The sequence below is a fragment of the Candoia aspera genome, chromosome 14 (genome assembly GCF_035149785.1).
Source record: "Candoia aspera isolate rCanAsp1 chromosome 14, rCanAsp1.hap2, whole genome shotgun sequence".
Lineage (NCBI taxonomy): Eukaryota > Metazoa > Chordata > Lepidosauria > Squamata > Boidae > Candoia > Candoia aspera.
Window position 1 is genome coordinate 11,815,142 of NC_086166.1, and position 19,316 is coordinate 11,834,457.

The 19,316-nt window shown below is 49.9% G+C and overlaps 1 protein-coding gene across 1 annotated transcript; it reads right to left on the minus strand.

The window, feature by feature from the left end:
• Positions 1-1,429: 1,429 nt before the first annotated feature.
• On the minus strand, positions 1,430-17,271 carry STUB1 (STIP1 homology and U-box containing protein 1). Its single transcript, XM_063315248.1, has 7 exons — positions 16,988-17,271; positions 11,443-11,641; positions 8,434-8,599; positions 7,324-7,414; positions 5,658-5,714; positions 4,363-4,479; positions 1,430-2,350 (listed from the first exon to the last, which is right to left on the minus strand). The coding sequence occupies exons 1-7, from the start codon at positions 17,168-17,170 to the stop codon at positions 2,225-2,227; spliced, it is 939 nt and encodes a 312-aa protein (XP_063171318.1). The 5' UTR covers positions 17,171-17,271; the 3' UTR covers positions 1,430-2,224.
• Between the last annotated feature and the right edge of the window lie 2,045 nt (positions 17,272-19,316).

Consider the following 19,316-nt stretch of genomic DNA (forward strand, 5'->3'; position numbering starts at 1 on the left):
CTTGAAGACTCCAAAGCTCATACAGATTTCCTTCCAAGTTGGAGTGTACCATCCTTTTCCCTCCCCTATCCCTACCTTGATGGCCATCTACAAAGGAACCAGCTTCTGAAATGTAGTCCTCCAGATGTTGCTAAACTACTATCCCCAACCATCTGCTCTTGACCTTGTTTTGGGTCACTGGATGAGGTGGAGCACCATCTTTCTGCCCCTCCATTCCCCAAACAGCTGTACTCAAAGTGGGTGTCACCCAGAATGGAGTGGAAGGCCACCATATGTCCATTACTGATGCAAACCATCTACAGAAGCCCTGATCACACCGTGAAGAACATTTTAGAACGTTTTCCCTACATTTAGGGCACCATAAAGGATCTGTTTCTAAAAGAAGCGGATTTCAACACAAGGGGCTGGGCTGCCCCACGCTTGCTTTTTCAGTTGTATCCTCTGAAGCTGGCTTTATTTCACGTCAGTCTTTGCCTGCTTGTGGGCTAAGTACAGGTCAGAAATTTTAGTTCTTTGTCCAGCAAAGAGGTACCTCTGAAGGTAAAGGAGAAAAGAGGTAAATGGGGTAGAAATGTTTTTTTTTAACATAAGCATCAGACTCGTACCTGCACAGCATCTTTTACTGTTAACATTCTCTTTAACCAGGCTGCATTTCCTTACTGGTGAGGGAAAGGCACTTTGGACATGCCCAGAGACAGGTTGACCAGGATCTAGAGAGAACAAGACAGGAAGATGCCCAGGTGCCAGTAGAAACTTTTTTTTTTTAAACAGGCACTGGGCATCTTCCATGCTCTCACTCAGCCGCAAGTTGAACAAGATTGCATTTTATAATTGTTTCCTTGCAGAAGAGATAATTTCCAGATTTTCTTCTTCCTCGTGTGCCCCAAGTATCCTAATTGGTGAGCCAAAGAATGCCATCCAGCAATCAGCAGCAGGATATGAGGGGAGCTGGGAAAACCCTGTCTCTGCCAAAGGTGAATTTGGTATGCCTGTGTGGACTTGGGTCCTGATGCGGAAGGAAAACAGAACAGAGTGCCCAGGAAAGGCGTGGCTGGCACGCTGCATGGGACCCTTTGCCCTGCAATGTTTGGCGCATCTTCTTAAAAAAAAAAAAAGGCATAACAGAATTTTTGGATAGTGTGCCTAATGCTGAAAGGAGCGAGAGATATAGAAATAAACAGGTGCAAACAAGCAGAATGTTCTTCTCCAACTGATCACTGTATCCTTGCAGTGTCCTGGCCCTTCCCATGCACATATTTGACTTGATCAACATCACCCATGGCAAAGAACTCCAAAAAACCAGAAAGGCCATATGTTGATTTCCCCATTTTCCTTCTCGAGAGGGGATGCTCCAAATAAAATGCTGCAAAACCATGCTGCGATTACTGGAGGGGGAGGGGGGGGTTTAATTAAAAGCCAACCCAAATCATGAACTTTGAGTATTTTAATAGGTAAAACAACTACCCAGAATGGAGCCAGGGGGCTCAGCGTTCTCCCCATCCGTCGATACAACTACCTGCAAGCTGGGGAGACGGTTCCTCCCCCCTGAAGCGCCAATTCCAGCCAAGTTCGGTAAATAACCATCTGTTTGACCCTCCCCGACCCGCCCTGAAATCAGTGGCCGTTTATTTACAGAGAAGCAGGCACGGAACTTCAACTCTTCTGGACAGGCGGGAAAACGGCGAGAACGAGAACTTTGTACAGACAGAGAACGGGAAAGAAGATAGCTGGGGAATCTCCTTTTGGAGGGGGGTGCAGATTCATTCTTTGATCCCCAGAGGAGCCGGGTCCTTGGTGAGAGCGGCTGGCTGGCGTGGGAGGAAGGCGTGCGGAGCAAGGGGGCGAAGGGATCTGGGTGGAAGCCGGAGGGGGGGCGGTTTGATACCAAAGTCAGACGGGGCTCCGAAGCTCGGCCGGGGCTGGCCAAAGGACTTCCGGAGCCCGTGAAAAGGAGCAACTCTCATGTTTGAGCTTCAGTGCCAAGAGTGATCTTCCACCCTCTTGAGATTGAGGCCAAGGTCTCCCCATTGCCCGAAACGGGATCCAGAGGGGGGAAGGATAGCTGGGCCCAACTCAGCCGAGCCAGGCGAAGGAGGGGCAAGGGAGAGGGCCTAAGGCGTAGGGCTGGCCCAGCGAGCAGTCTGGTGCAGTGGTCCAGAGGGGGCCTTCTTTGTTGCCGTGGCCACGGCTGGGGCGCCCTAGGAGCAATCCCATCTTTCGGGTGTCAGTAATCTTCCACCCAGCCGTTTTCGGATATGAATGCGTCAATCACCTCCTTCATGGCCAGGTTGGGAATCAGCTGGTCCTGGGTCAGCGGGCTTCGGGTCACAGGGTCAAAGTGGCCGACCCGCTGGGGAAGACAGAGAAGAGGCAGTAGTGAGGAGAGGGGCAGGAGTCAGGGAAGGAGGTAACTTCCAAACACCAGCAAGGCCAGGATAAAACCAATATTCCATGAAAGCTTAAAGATGATGATGGTTGATCTAATTATTTTCCATCTGTTTCATTTTTTCTGCTCTGTGGTCATGTTAAGGCTCTGAGGATTGCCCTTGCCAGCTACCCAAACGTTGAAGGCCAGCACGAAAACACCTAAAATGATTGAGTTTTGCCATGCAAAACAGAGAATCCATTCCAATTTTCACACCACCGGGTCAGCCCTACACATGGAATGAATCGTAATAAACTGCAGAGCGGCAGCCGGCACTAAAGAGAAAAATGGCTGGTATCAAGCCAGGCCAACCTTGGAGTTTTGCTTCGTTGGATGAAGGTGGCCTGAAGATCTGCTCCACGCTTTGTGTACTTTAGGCTGGCTCTTCTTGACACCAGTATGGAGCGGGGTGAAGAGCAGCAGCTAAATAAGGCACTGGTCTTCTTTCTTCCCCCAACCCTAGACATTTTCTGAGCTTCCACACAACAGCCACTGCCTATGTATTTATAAAGCTGCAGCAGGTGAGGCAACCTGAATCCAGCTCAACTCCTGGTGACATGATGCATTCTTGGCTGCCATTTCCTTCTGTGTGGATTTTTTTTCTTTGCCTGCTTAGCCCACCAAGATACTAATCAGATGCAGTCCTAATTGGTTTCTAAGCCCAGATGAGATCAGTCGATTGCTTAGGAAAATCAGTTTAAGAAAAGGAAAAAAGAAAAAACTACTCAGGAAAAGAAAACCTCCAAATCCTTCATTTGTATCACTCAGTCCGTCCATTGCAGCCTTCAGCCTCTTCCCTCAACCATCAAGATTTCCAACAGAAGAGAACACCTGTAGCTCAGGGTTGAACTGTGGAGTCCTTGGTGCTCTCTGAGCTTGTTTGCTTGCAGACGTTTCATGACCCAACAAGGTAACATCATCAGTGCTGTTGAGTGTGGGGTTTGCTCCCTGTTTATATACAGTAGCTTCCCCTGCCAGTGTTGGTGGGACTGTGGTTTTCTCCTTGGTAGTTCCCTGAGTATTGTTTTCTGCCTGGTTGTTTGTCTGGCTCCAATAGAAGAGAATATATGTAGCTCAGGGTTGAACTGTGGAGTTCAAACCCCACACTCACCAGCACTGATGGTGTTACCTAGTCGGGTAATGAAACGTCTGCAAGCCCACAACCAAGCTCAGAGAGCACCAAAGACTTCACCATTCAACCCTGAGCTACATACATTCTCTTCAAGAAAGTAATGTCCAAACACTTCTATTCTGCTGCCAAGAAAACTACATGGAAGAGTCCATGAAGTCACCAGGAGTTGGGTGCAACTCAAGGGCTCCTTGAAGACAGGGGGAACCATCATATTGACTCATATAATTGTTTTTTCATTAAGCGTCAAGCTAAATCACATACAGCCATTCTCTTGGCCCTGCCTATTTCTTTGTCCGGGCCACCTGAACTTTATGGAGCAGTCTCCCAGAGGCCATATGTGGTTCATGGTCCCCACCCATCTAGAACCTGAGCATCTCCAAGATAGGGTAGCCCAGTCTGAATTAAATCAGCCACAATGAATATCACATAGACGTGTATCTCTCAGGGACTTAGGTTTCAATTCCATCTGTCCGAAGGCTAGTTCAATGACATCTGGTGTTACTGACTTGTCAAAATACCAAGGACTCCACTTCAAAAGGCTGTCTATCCTTAAGGACCTTGTTCTTACCCCTAAAAGAAAGCTAAGGCGGCCAGGGAATATCCCTTTCCAAGATCTTGCGGTCACACATATTTATTCTGAACTAGGAGTCTGCTCTACGGCCAGCTCCAAGTTTGGGATTCTCCCAGCCATGCAGTTCATCCACACAGGTATTCCATGACTTGGATTCCTGTGTAGAGACTGGGGCTGCACTGCATGGACCAACTCCACTTTCCACCTCTGGGGCAGCCAACATGTCTCATTTACCTGGAGATGTTCTTCTATGTCCTTCCGGTCGTAAGTGATCCCACTCGGCGTAATGCAAGGCTCGCGCATCAGTTCGAAGCTGATTTTCCCACAGAGGTAATCTGGGATGTCCCGTTTCTGGCCCAGAAGAAGAGAACAGCACTTGGCATTTCCAACTCTGCATCAAGCTTCTAAATTTCAGGTTTTCCACCATTTTCATTTCCTAAGAATATCTCTTGAGTATTTTTCATTATTATTATTATATTATTTGTTTTATTTATTTATCAAATTTGTCACCACCCATCTCCTCCCACTGGAGGAGATGATTATCATCTTCTCCAGTGGGAGGATGATTATCATCATCCATCATCTATGTAGCTCAAGGTGGCGAACATACCTAATGTTCCTGCCTCTTATTTTCCCCAGAACAACCACCCTGTGAGGTGGGTTGGGCTGAGACAGAGGGACTGGCCCAAAGTCACCCAGCCGGCTTTTATGGCTTTGTATATATGGAGCCCCCCAAACCATCATGGAAATAACAACAATGTACAGAGCTGGCACAATGCAGCACAATTGCTTTCTGTTTCATTTTGTTTTCCTGAATTCAGTTAATTTCCAAAACATTTATGTATTACATCACTGATACCACCTTAGCCAAAAGCCTTCAAGGGGAAATCCAGTGTTGGCATTAAGTCTAAAAAGTAGCAAGAAGATTCTGGACACGCTGGCATGAAGTAACGGCACGCGGGAAAGAACTTGGGAGGCTGGGCAAAGAGACGCTGCCTAGGAAACGGTCAGATAAGAGACGGCTTAGCCTGGAATTGGATAGCGGGTGGAGAAAGAGGCTCAGGAGGGACCCTCCCTAGCTTCTCAGGGTGTAAAGGAGAAGGGGGGAGAATTGCACTTTCAGACTTGCAAGATTCTGTCAATGTGGCCTTACAGTAAAGCAGAATCAGCTCATCTGGTCGTGTTTCCTGTCTGGTCTACCTGGGAAGGCTGGCATCGATCTTGCAAGTCTGAAAGTGCAATTCTCCCCCCCCCCCATCTCCTTTACAGCCCGAGAAACTAGGGAGGGTCCCTCCTCAGCCTCTTGCCCCGCCCACTATCCAGCTGCGGGCCCAGCCACCTCTTACCTGACTGCTCCCTAGGCAGCGCCTCTCTGCCCCGCCTCCCAAGGCCTTTCCCGCGTGCCGTTCCACCCCCAGATGCCTCTTTGGGGACTTAGGTGCCGAAGTGGCCACGAGGCGGCTCAGCGTTCCTTGGCCTGGACTAGCAACGGCCAGGGCGGGCCAGCTCCAGCTCAACCGTGACCTCACCTTCCGCTTCTCATCCACCTGGGAGAAGAGCTCGTCCATGTCCGCTAGATACTTTTCCTGAAAGAGGAATGGGCCCGTTAGCATGACCCAACCGCTCCTTGCCTGGCCACCCATCCCAACGCCAGGCAATCTTCGGCGGCTTCCAGAGAGGAGTGGACGGGTTACTCCGGGAGGCCCGTCGGCCTTGGAGGCCACCCGTTACCTCTGGGCTGGGGGCCGCTGGTTCCGACAGTCCCGCCGAGGCTGCCCAGGCCAGAAAACAGACGCCACGTGAAGACTGGATCTAAGTTTTAGTGAGATGCAGGTAGTCCTCAATTTATGACCGTTCGTTTAACAACGGCCCGAAGTTACGATGGCCACAGAATGGGTGCTTCATTCAAAGCACTTCCAAGCGTTGCGAAACCTCGCGCCACCACCCCCACGGTCATACGATCGCATTTTGGGCACCTGGCAGCCAGCTCCATTTCTGACTGGCGCTGCAGCGTCCCGCGGTCACACCATCGTATTTTGCGGATTTCCCCCCCCCCCCAGTTTTCTGGCAGAAAACGCCCACTGGGGAAGCTGGATATGCTTAACGACCCAAGTTTCACTTAATGACCACCATAAGAATAGTCGTAAATTTGGGTCCTGTCACGTGGTGACTCGACTTACAACTGCAACGACGTACAACGGGAGTTCCAGTTCCGAATGTGGTCGTAAGTCGAGGACTACTGTAGGCTATTAACAACAGAATCTTGCCAATCTAATTGTGGTTTTCCTCTTCTCCCTCTTATACCCCAGTGAAACAGGGTGAAGTCAGCTCAAGTCTCTTCCTAGGACTTAAGGAAAGCTTCGCCCCTCTGTTCACGTAATGCTTGCTGAATATATGTTTGTTTGTTTGTTAATCAAACGTATCACTGCCCATCTCCTACAAAAGGGGCTCTGGGCAGCTTACAATAAAACATAAATAAGAGGAATATAAAACTATAAAATGATAATACATAATAAAAATAAATATAATAGGAACACGATGGCTAAAAGTTCTTTGTGATTCGCAAGCAGAGCAGGGTCCTTCTAAGAGACTAGCCATCCCCAGGAATGACTATTCTCTCCCCCGCCCCAGGCCTGATGACAGAGCCAGGTCTTTAGTGGTTTCCTAAAGTCCAGGAGGGAGTTTATTGGCTTCCAGGCCCTCTCCCGGGCTCTCTCCAGGGACATCCCCGAACGAAGCAGATCCCAAGCTGCACCTCAAGGGACAGACCATCTGACCATCTCAGACCGACACAGGAGGAGAGCCGTGCTGGCCTGTGCTGGGATAAAGGGAGGGGCTCGGTAGCACGTTTTCCAACTAACGCCTTTTCTTAAAAGGCATCAGCTTTCGCCAGTTGCCCGTGGCTTCCTCCAATGCAACTGACAAACCAAGCCGCACCGGACGAAGAGACAGCCAGCTTGGCAACACCGATGCCCTTTCATAAAATCCACCTTTGGCCAAGCGGCGTTGCCATGCAAGCGGTGCCTTCTGTTGCCCATTCCAGGGCAGGGAAATCTGTCTGCGCCTCCCGCCCCCGAGGGGACGGGAGGAGAGGCCCCACGGCTTTGCTTGCTTCTGATCCAAAGAGCCCAAAGGCGTCCTTCGGTCCCATGGAGGCCCCGCAGCACAGGGCCAAACCCAACAAGGGGTCCTCACGTGTTTGGCTCGGATGTTGGCCAATTGTGCCCGGCTCCGGTTTTCGTCCATGTTCTCCTCCTCCTGTGCCCGTTGACATTCATCAAGTTCCCTGGAAGAGAAACAAAGGGCGGGGAGGGGGTGAGGATGGGAGGGGAGGCCACGTGGCTGTCCCAAAAGCGAGCCTCCTCTGTCATGGCGCCTGCCCTCTGGAACATCATTCTCCTGGAGATCAGCCTTGGTCCAACCCTACTGGCTTCCCATAAGGCCTCAAAGACCTGATTTTGTTACGGAGCCTGAGGCCTTGGGTGTTGGTCGAGCCGATATTGTGATGAAGTTAATTGTGTTGGTTGTTTTTTTTCAAAAAAATCTTGGTGGCTGCAGATCTTATTATTTCATTGTGATATTTTTATCTTGCTTTTATTCGCTGTTAGCTCCCCAGTCATGTATTTGAGGGGGGTGGCCATATGCATGAAATGGATGGATGGATGGATGGATGGGTGGATGGATGGATAGATGGAAGAAGAGACATCTGCTGCAAGGAAAATGGGAGTTCTCCACTCTCTTGGCCACCTTCACCCTCTTGGTCCAGGAAAAAGAGAACTAGCCATCTTACCAATTTGCTGATCAACTGGATAAACCAGATGGAAATACCTGCAGTTATTGCATTACGCTATCTAAATGCTCACAATAAAGGAAAGGCTCTGGTCATTTTCTTTTGCAATCATGTGGACATGTTCTGTTGGTACTTTCTGCTGGGAAGTTCACAAGTGACAAGCCTGGGATGTCCTAATTCTCTCCCCTCCAAGTACTAACCACTTCTGACCCTACATAGCTTTCAGGATCAGCCAAGGACACACAGATCCTGCCACCCAGCAGGACATCAATGTTATCTTTATTGGATTTATATCCTGCTTTTCACCCAGGAGCCCACGGTGGCCTATCATAGCATTCCTCCTTCCTGTCCTTCTTCACAGCAACAACCTTGTGAGGTGGGCTGGCTGAAAGAAAAGGATGAGCTCAGTCTTCCTCAAGGGTCACCTGTCAGCAGATCTTTTCCCACTAACAGTTGGGTCCAGGCTTTCTCAGAGTGTCTTCCCATCCATGCCCAACACCCTTCCTCATGCCTACCTCTCCTTCTCTGCCATGATGAGCTTGGTGAGATAAGCATGCAACTCGTTCTCCTGGTTGATCCGCTTCTCCTCGATGTTGTTCCAACGCTTTTTCTTGGCGATGCGCAGGGCGCTCGGAATGTCGTCTCCAAAATTCAACCGTTGCTCTTTGGCGAGGTTGTGGGCTGAAAATGTAACGCAACAAACTCAGCTGCAACGGGAACGGCACACAAAAAACAGGAGCGGAAAAACAAGTTCTCCTCACCCTGTTTTTTGGCGCATAGCCACCCGCCCGGTCTATTCTATGCACATTCAGCTACAGCTCCCAAAGCCCAGCTCAACAGATGCAGGCTCTTTTTGGTTTAAGATGCTCTCCCCAATCTGACAGCCCCCAGAGGTGAACTACAGCTCCCATATGCTCCAGCCAGCTTGGGCTACGACTACCCAACCCATCCTGGGGCAGCAGGCTGGGGAAGGAAAGAGGAGGGAACACAGAAGCAGCAGCTACGTGCGATAGACGCACGAACAACATCCAAAGCTCCACATTTCACCCTTCAAACGTCTCTCTGCCTACCCTTCTCTGAGGTCTTCTGAACTACCTTAGGAAAAGGGTTTTCAGCAAACAAGATCAGGGCGTGAGAGAAGGGAATCTGGAGGGCTAGAATATTTTTTAAAATGAAAAGCAGAGTTGGGAATTTGGAGACAATTCGTCCATCTGAGGCGGGCAAGTTTACACGAGTGAAATTATACCCCATGAAGGGAGTTTACAGAAACTTACGTTGATAGAAACTTAGTAAATTAAAAATGAATAAACTTAATTTGTAAGTCACAGGTCCACACACTTCCTTGCTGTCTTTCCTGCCTGGCCACAAGGAAATTTGTGGGATTTTAGCCCTAAAAAAAAAAAAAAAAGAAGCAAACATAGATTTCTGTTACATATAAATAATATCTGGGCTGAAGGCATGTTTTCTGGGAGGTCTCCGATGCCTTAGCTTAAAGCAGGGTTTCTCCAGCAGGGTTCCGTGGCACCCTCAGGTTCCGTGAGAGGTCACTAGGGGTTCCCTGGGAGATCACGATTTATTTTAAAAATCATTTCAAATTTGGGCAACCTCGCATTAAAGGGGTACGTTTCATTCTTTATTTTTAGTTGAAGAACACCGTTAATGCATACATACAGGCCTACCCATGAAACAAATACATTATTATTATAACCTGGCCTATATTTGAGCCTGACTGTGCAGGGGTTCCCTGAGGCCTGAAAAATATTTTAAGGATTCCTCCAGGGTCAAAATGTTGAGAAAGGCTGGCTTAAGGGAAGGTAAGCTCTCAGAGTCAGTTTGGAATTTGGGAGGGGGCAGTAGGTACTTTCAAAAAATTGGCCACCAAGGAAAACTTGCCAATTCACAAAAGGGTTATTGCAATGGCACCCAACCATCCCCAAGGGGGGTACAAAGGCATTGCTGCAAATAAATATTTGTGTGTGTCTGTGTGTGCTTTATTTTGCAGCAGACCAACTTTCCACTTAATGTTTTTAATTAGAATAGTACTTTTGAACAGCCGCACAAAACAGAGAAACTCACGGTCAGCAAGGACCACCCCTGGCGTTCCAACAATGCTTACGAACAATGCCCTTGCAGAATCTTTTCAGCTGTGGGTTGCTGACTCGTTTTGAAGCATAGTTCCAAATCAGGCAGAATCTGTAACCATGGTTGGCTCTAACACACCACGTTAATCAAAGCAAACCCGCAGAAGTTGGATCCTGCAAAAGCAGTTGGCCTACCCAAATTTGCATTTTTTTTTCTGAACCGAAAGCTCGACTCAGAGATGCTAGGATGGACTCCTGCCCCCACATGCACCCACCCACCCTCCCCCTGATGATTCAGCTCAGGAGAAAATGGTTGGCCTTGGATCTCAGGATGCAAGGGACAAAGATGAAGAGTGCATTTCCATGGCCATGAGGGATACTTGGGGCCTCGGTCTGAAGGTCACCCCCATCTGCAAATTCTTCCCCCAGATCAAAACACCCTCTTAACAAAGAAGTCTTCCAGCCAAGGAGCACAGAGGAAAAAGCAGTTAAACAGGGAACTTGGAGCTTTAGGATAAGAGGGAAAGCAGGCAGACTTGTGGGGTGATGTTTATACAATAATGTTTACGATCGTATTGTATTTGTTCCTTGATGCCCATCATTTTTTAATGTTACAAATGCAATTTACTTCTGATGCTACAAAGCAGAACAGAGTTCATTACAGTTCACTACAGTCAGAAACCAGCATTATACGATGAAAAAACTGTCCATGTGAGTTTATGAATACATAGTTCAGAGCAAAAGAAACTAGAAAACATAATACAAAAGTAAATGCCTGCGAGGCAATTTTTTCACTGGCAAGGGTGCAAAATGTGGCCAAATTTCTGTGGGTTTCCACATGCTTGTCAGCCGAAAGGAGTAAGATTCATCCCCCTCTGATCCTCAACAGTAGTTGAGCAGGAAGGGCCTGACCCCAAAGAGCTGCCCAAGGCCAAGAGTGACAACCTGAGTGCTCCGCAATTGACTGGATTCAATTGATTGCATTCTGCAATTGACAATACTACAATTGACATGCCTTAGAATATAGAGGGTCCTTGTTTAGCGACCACAGTTGGGACCAGCAACTCGGTCGTTAAGCAAAGTGGTTGCTAACTGAAAGCACAGCCGTGCTTACAACCTTCCTTCAGCTTTTCTTTGCTTTACAGACCTGCAAAGGTCGTAAATGCGAGGATTGGTCACAAAGCTGATCACCGTCACAACCGGAGGCGGTCACTAAACGAGGCGGTCACTAAGCGAGGACTGCCTGTACCACAATACAATGCAACTAAATATTGCAATCAACTGTGCAGTGCAGTCCACTGTCACACTGTACCATATGAGGCAAGTTTTAGTCGCCCTGATCTGCCCACGGGCCACTGACTCTCTCCTCCAGGCGCCAAGAAGGGATTCTCTGCTCTGCCTGCATCAGAGCCCACGGCTTGCTTGCACGGCTCTCCGACTCACCTCTCTGAAGGTTAGCAATGGCCTCGTCATAATTCTCCATCTCCAGCTGGCATTGTCCCAGGAAGAAATGTGCCTTCACCGACTGGCCGTCCAACTCCAGGGCGTGCTTGCAGTCGGCCAGGGCTTTGTCATGCTGTTGCATTTTCAGGTAACATAAGGCGCGATTGGTGTAGTAGACGGCGACCAAGGGATTGCGATACTGTAAGGAGGGAAAGCAGTAAGGCTGGATGGCAGCAGATTCAGGACTGTCAGCTGCAACACTACGTTTATTCTACAAAAATCCTCCCAGTTCAGCCTCTGAAACCAGATGGTCTCCAAGTATGATGAGAAACGATAACATTGCTTTAACCCAGCGTTTCTCGACCTTGGCAACTTTGGGATGTGTGGACTTCAACCCCCCAGAATTCCCCAGCCAACTTTGGGATGTGTGGACTTCAACTCCCAGAATTCCCCAGCCAGCATGGCTGGGTAGGGAATTCTGGGAGCCGAAGTCCACACGTCTTGAAGTTGCCAAGGTTGAGAAATACTGGTTTAACCTGTTCATTGGGGGTGGGGGCAAGTAAAGCCCCAGAACCCCACAATCCTTGGCCCCTCCCACAAAACATCAACTGCAAGACTCTGGACCTGATCCGCACTAGAACTGTGATAGGAGCAACACAGAATACATGAGGAGTGACTGTATTCCTTGACACATCATTTCCAAAAGTAAATCAAACTGTCCTCATCTTACCCCTCTTCACTCCCACTCATGTTCTGGAGCATCATTCCCAGCTATTCCAAATTCAAGGGGCCCCTCAGCTTATAAAGGGGCCCCATCATGAAAGGGCCCCTAGCTCATCCAAAGGAGATTTCAGTCAACGCCATGATTAAAGCCATTAAAAGTGCCAGGGTTAGCCATGCTATTTTTTGGCTCAGCCCAAGCAAAAATCTCTCTCTGTTGCTGAAAGGAAAATGGAAACAGCATTATTTTTTTAGGTAAATGCACTGTCAGTCATACAGCTGCAGCCAGTTCAAAGAAGCTAGCTTAGGTCCAAACTGGAATCTTCCAAAAATATTCCTGGTTAAAAACAAACAAACAAACAAACAAAAAACCTGCAAACGTTTAGCATAAGGAGCCTCTAAGAACTGGGGATTTCTTGCAAATCCATTTCGCATTGGCTGGGATGGAAAAGCTTGGCGGGGTTCAAAAGAGGACAGATTAAAAGGTATTTTGCAGGAGCAAGGAAGGAGAGAGGAGACTGGAAAGACTTTCAAATCAAAACAAAACCCAGGATGATATCAGCCTGATTCTTTTCTAGGATCTGACGATCATTTAAGAAAATAAGTTTCTGGCTTAGCAGGACTTTCCACCAGCCCCTTAAGAGTGATTGTCAGAGCAACTCCTACAATCAGTTTGGAATGGCAGAGGGCCTTCTGAAACAAAATCTGGATTTTCAAGAACTTGCTCCTCTCCTGTAATCACTGCAAGGCCGCTGAAGTACACAAAGCATTGAAGAAAAATGGGATTTTTTTAAAGGAGCGATCTTTGCCTCAGAGAATTGACAATGCAAACTGCAAAGAGTTTCTTTCAACGGAGATAGTCAAAAAGGTTAACCTAATTAAGTACTGTATATCAGTATTTCTCAACCTTGGCAGCTTGAAGATGTGTGGACTTCAACTCCCAGAATTCCCTAGCCAGCAAGGGAGATGAAGTCCATACCTCTTAAAGTTGCTGAGGTTGAGAAAAACTGCAGTAACTTACGTAGAGAAGCCTCACATCTATAGCCCAGACCAGGCTTTGTAGTTGGTGATGGTGAGGAGACACTGCCTCCAAGAAACCAGGCAAGAAATGCCAGGCACCCAAAAGCTTGACTGGCATTATGCCATCATGGGGTTTGGTTTGTAAACTATGATTGGCAACTTAGCATTATGGACGCATTGTGTTATGGATGCACTAAGGATTTCAATAAACTATAGTTCAGTAAATCAAGTCTTTGGGCTCAGTGTTAAGCCCAGCAATACACCCCTGACTCACAGACTTGGTTAAAAGTGTTTTTAGTTGCACTTAGCAAATAAAAGCCAGAGCGAGTGACACAGGAGTAGGGTACACCAATGCAGGCTTTTCAGCAGCACTCAACTGATGCACATTCTTTTTACTAGGAAACCCATCCAGCTGTTTCTATCCGTGCAAACAGGACCAATCAAAATTGCCCAAAGTATCTGGGACAGGCATGATCCCAGTTATTAGCAGAAATAATAAAAATAGCAAAATAAAACCAGCAAAAATATACCTTAGCAGCAGGCACAGCATGTTTTACAACTGTTCAAGGTACGAACACACACATATATACAGGTAGTCCTCGCTTAACGACCACAACTGGGACCAGAATTTGGGTTGCTAATCAAAGCGGTCATTAAGTGAATCTGACCTGATTTTATGATCTGTTTTGTGGCAGTCATTGAGCGAATCACATGAGTAAAGCAAACCACGTGGTCGTTAAGTGAATCACACAGATCCCCATTGATTTTGCCTGCCAGAAGCTGGCCAGGAAGGTCGAAAATGACCACGGGATGCTGCGATGGTCATAAATGCAAACCAGTTGCCAAGTGCTCAAACCGTGATCATGTGACCATGGGGACGCTGCAACAGTCATACGTGTGAGTACCAGTTGTAAGTCATTTTTTTTCAGCACTGTTGCAAGTCCAAACCATCATTAAATGAATGGTTGTTGTGAGGACTACCTGTATATCATCTTTCATTGTCAACACTTACAATGGTCTTCAAATGTAGGCCAGCATTATTTTTTTCACCCTGTTGCTAAAGTCTCAGCTTTATTTCTCCACTTCCTAGGCCCCCCAGCTGCAAAATGACTCCGGGCAGCTCTCCAGATTTTAAAAGCAAGAATATCACAACATTAGGTAAGAAAAGAGGGCAGTCGCACTGAGGGAACAAATTCAAAAACAGGCACACACCCCATCACTCCCAATCTAAAGGGGCCCACAAAACACCCTAAGAGGGTGTGATGTGGTGGGATAGTGTCTCTTAGACTATGGTTGTTTTTATATAATGTTGTGTCTTTAACTTGTAACGCAGCCCGGAGTCTCTTTGGAGTTGGGCAGCTTCAAAATTCAATAAAACAATAAATAAGGTACCATGCTCTTGAATTTGGAGGCTCCACATAGCTTCCAAATCTAGCATTCACCCAATCCCATTAACTCCCTGGAAGATGTTCCAGCTGTACCCTTTTCCACCCATTCCAGATGTGCCGGTAGGTGGTGGGGCTGCCTTCCTCCTTGCAGGATGCAGCCAACTTCACCTCCGTTCATTCTGCCCCGAGGAACTTGCGCGCACGGTTTTGGAGAATCAGAAGGAGCACAACTTGCCCCACAGAAGATGAGTCACATCCCATTTGCCGCCCGGATACCTCAGCCCCGTCATTTGTCACGGGGATGATGCAACGCAGCCTCCTTCAACCAGCAGCCCGGGGGTTTGGATCCATTTGGCCCTGGCTGAGTCACTTCCCCCTTCCAACTGACCCACCTCACAGGGTTGTTGTACAGGTCACAGCCAGGCTGCCATAACAGGCTAAAGCAAAGTGCGTGTCGCTTGTCTGCAATGTGAACCTGGTGTCAGCCTTCCAGGTTGACCAGACAGGAAGCATGACCCAGATGAGCTAGTTCTACTTTATTGTAAGGCCACATTGACAGAATCTTGCAAGCCTGAAAGTACTAATCTCCCACCTTCTCTTTTTACAGCCTGAGAAACTCGGGAGGGTCCCTCCTGAGCCTCTTGCCCAGCCCAGTATGCAGCTCCAGGCTGCGCTGTCTTACCTGACCCTTCCCTAGGCAGCGTCTCTGGGCCCAGTGCCCCAGGTCTTTCCCACATACCATTACACCCAGTCACTGATTTTAAGCCAGTCTAATGAATTATATCTGTTTGGTCAAGAAAGTCTGTTCCGTGAACCTCTGCCAGCGCAATAACGTGGTGGCCATTATCAACCCGAGCTTCTTGGGGTTAAGGACGCAAATAAATTTCCAGCACAGAGGCTCTATTCACACACAGGGCCGCAATTAGTGGGGGGCAACCGGGGCATGTGCCCTGGATGCCGCACTGGGGGGGCGCCAAAATGGGCACGGAATCCATGTTTCCCACAGGTGACACAGACCCTAGTTGCGGCCCTGTTCACACATGACAATCTAGTTACTGCATTACAGCAACCCATTTTTGGAACCCTCAACTGCCCAATGGGTGGGTTCACACAACACGTACCCAAGGTGGACATCAACTCGCTTTGTGTGTTCGCACGCGGCCACCGGGTTTATGACCGACCTGGTTCAACAGGTCATCCCAGCTCAGCCACAAAAGCGGGCGCGCATCTCTCAGGGTACATGTTTTTAAAGGGAACAGAGTATAAACACCTGATTCCAGCAGCATCTTCCTTCCAGCTGTTTGCTCAGCCCTGACCCCAACCTTCCCGGTCGCAGAGCGGATGACCCCATTCACACACCCTTCCGGTCACTCCAGCCCCACCCACTTCTCAAGCCCCCTACCCGCCCCACCCCCAACTCTCACCTTGAACCAGCTCAGCATCAACCGGTCCCACCCCATCTATGTCCTTGTTTGGAAGAGAGGGGTGCCGAGGTTCAAGCCAGCCTTCGCCCACACCAGCACTTCCCTTGCATTCCCCGATCCACACCTGCCAGCTCGGCTTGCCTGTGCTCTCTGCTCATGCCCAGATGCATCCCCTTAGTTGCAGGGGCCCTGTCAGGTGACTGCAGCTGATTCATCATCTCATCCTGTCCCCGCTGCCACCTCATTTCTCGCCCCTGGGGCCACAGCTGGCATTTAGAATCCCTCTTGCCTCACAGCCCAAACATCCTTGCGGAAGAGGCTGAGCCCTGAGAGAGAATCCCTGTTCTTTGTCCATCCAGCTCATGAAGGCATGCACTCTGCTTGTGCTCAGAGGACCATGCTCTTTGCTCTGGGGAGGAAAACTAACCCCCACTTCAGGTTTAATTCTGTCTGCAGAGAAAGCAGAAATGCAGAGAGGTCACTGACCTTCAATGAAGCCCCCCAAATAAGAGGGAGTGGCATTCTGCTTGTTCTCAGAGGCATCCTCTTCCCTCGCTTATAGACACAGACACACTGACCAAGCTTTGCATCCCCCCAAACTTTCCATACCAGGGTCCTACTTGTGCTCAGAGGCACTCTTCCCCTCCGCAGCTCCTTCCTTCCCTGGACCAACTAGGGAGGCCCTAATGAGATAAGCCTGTCTGCAACTTTCTCTCCATCCACCCATCAAACTACCCAGCCCTCTGCCTGTGCTCAGAGGCACCCTTCCCCTCCGCAGCCCAACAAGATCGGCCCTTGCTCCTCCCCCCCAACCCCATCCGTGGCCGAACTACCCACTGCCTGTGCTCAGAGGCACTCTGCTTCCCGCAGGGGCCTCCATCCGGAGGGGAAGCGGCAGAGCCTCAGCCGCGCCCGAACCCCAGTCCCCCTCTGCCGCGCTCTGCCCATGCTCAGAGGCCCCCCGCCCGGGCCCCAGGCCCGCCGCCGACTCACGATGGCCCGGCCGTAGCAGGCGGCCGCCTCCGGGTACTTGCGGCCGACGAAGAGCCGGTTGCCCTGCTCCTTGTACTCCTGCGCGCTGCGGGTCTTCTCCGGGCTGCCGCCGCCCGCCACCCCGCCGCCGGGCAGCCCCGCGCCGCCCTCCTTCTCCTTCTCCTTCTCCTCCTTCCCCTTCATGCCGCCGCCGCCGCCGCCGCCGCCGCCCAGGCACAGGCAGCCGCCGCCGGCCCGCCCGGAGGAGCCCGGCGGGCACCGCTCGCCCCGGCCTCGACGCGCCGCCACAGCCCGGCTCGGGCCCCGCTCGCCCGCCCGCCCGGAGAGCAGCAGCAGCAGCAGCAGCAGCAGCGCCCGCAGCGGCGGCCCCGGAGCAGCGCGGCCGGAGGAGGAGCCTGCGCGGCCGGGAGGAACGGGCGGAGCGCCGCCGTGGCAGGAGGAAGGGGCGGGGCCGGCGAGCGGGCGACCTCGCTTCCCGGCCGCCGGTAAATGGGCGACTCCGCCCGCCGCGCCCAGCCGGGGAACGCGCGGCGCGTCGCCAACCGCCCCCGGTCCGCTCCGCTCCGCTCGCCGTGCGCCCCGCCGGGCGGGCCACGCGCCGTCTGTGGCTCAACGGCCGGGCCGGGCGGGGGTCCCGCGGGTAAGCCTGGCCCGGGAGTCCCGGTTTCCTGCAGAGGCAGGCAGGCAGGCAGGCGGGCAGGCGGGCAGGCGGGCGGGCGGGCGGGCGGGCGGGCGGGCGGCCCGAGGGTGCGGCGTCGGCGGAGGGAGCAACGCCGGGGCGCGGAGCCTAACCGTGGCGGGTGGGCCTCGGGGGCTCTCTCCAAGCCGAGTCGTGCTTGGTGGGCGGGCTGGTTCACGGGTCTTGAATCCCGATCTTTTCGCCAAAGTCAGGGGCTGCCCATTCTGCTAGGGCCCGCTGAACGCCAGTCGATGGACTAAACTGCAAGTTAAACCAAAGGTGTTTTTATTGTTCTTTTTTCATTGCTTTTTTAGATGATAACAGAAAAAAGAAACAATACACATAGATACATACATTACCAAAATAGCAACAACAACAGGTACTCAAGAAAGGAGGGAAGTGTAACAGAAAAAGGAAAATAAAAACGTGAAATAGAATATATCATTGCAACAATACACAGTTAGAATTCTCCATATATTTATCTAATGCAAATACGATGCAAAAAGTTAAACCAAAGTTAAGAGCCAGTTTGGTGTTGTGGTTAAGGCACCAGGCTAGACACCCGGAGACGGTGAGTTTGAGTTCTGCCTTAGGCACAAAGCCAGCTTGGTGACTTGGGCCAGTCCCTCCCTCTCAGCCCAAGAGCCAATCAGGCGTGGTATGAGAGTTCTAGTCCCGCCTTGGGCACAAAGCCAGCTTGGTGACTTGGGCCAGCCACTTTCTCTCAGCCCTGGGAAGGAGGCAATGGCAAACCACCTCTGAAAAACCTTGCCAAGAAAACTTCAGGGACTTGTCCAGGCAGGAGCCAGGATTCAATGTTGCCTAGAATTTTAATTTATTAGCATTTTTAAAAGGTGATATTAACATTTCTAACATGGCAGCCTGGGCCTGGTTTCTAGCTTTAGGAAACCACGTTTTTCTTTTGGGCCAAGGCCATTTCTTTTGGTATGTGAGAACTGGCCTTTTCAGCAACTAAACGATGGAGAGCATATTCTGAAAGTCCTTGAACACATTTGTCAGTTTTAAAGATACAAATCCGGCTGGGAAATTGCGTGCCCTTTACATTTGCCAGTTGTGGAATGTTATCTAGGATCAGTGTTTTGATTCTCACATGGAATCAGTCTTCTATTGTTGGATTTTTTTTAATTTATATTTTATTTATACATTTATTCCCTGCCCATCTCTCCCTCATGGGGGGACTCTGGGCGGTTTACAATAAAACAGGATTAAAATTCAAAACCATTCCAAATAAGGTAATGCAACAAAAATAAGAACAGGATAGAATCTAAATGGCTAAAAGGTTTTAATCAGTCTGTAACAGGCCCCTCAAAATCACTTAGGGCACTAGCCAGCCCCAGGTATAACTATTCCCCCTCCCATTCCAAGCCTGCGGACAAAACCAGGTCTTTAATCTTTTTGGAAAGTCCAGCAGCGAGGGGGCCTGTCTCACCTCTGGGGGAAGGATGCCATGTACGGCTTTAAAGGTAATTACCAACACCTTGAATTGGACCCAGAAGCAGACTGGGACCCAGTGCAGCTCACGCAACAAAGCTGTTACGTGTGCAAACCTTGGGACACCCATGATTACCTGCGCAGCTGCATTCTGGACCAGCTGTAGCTTCCGGATACTCTTCAAGGGTAGCCCCATGT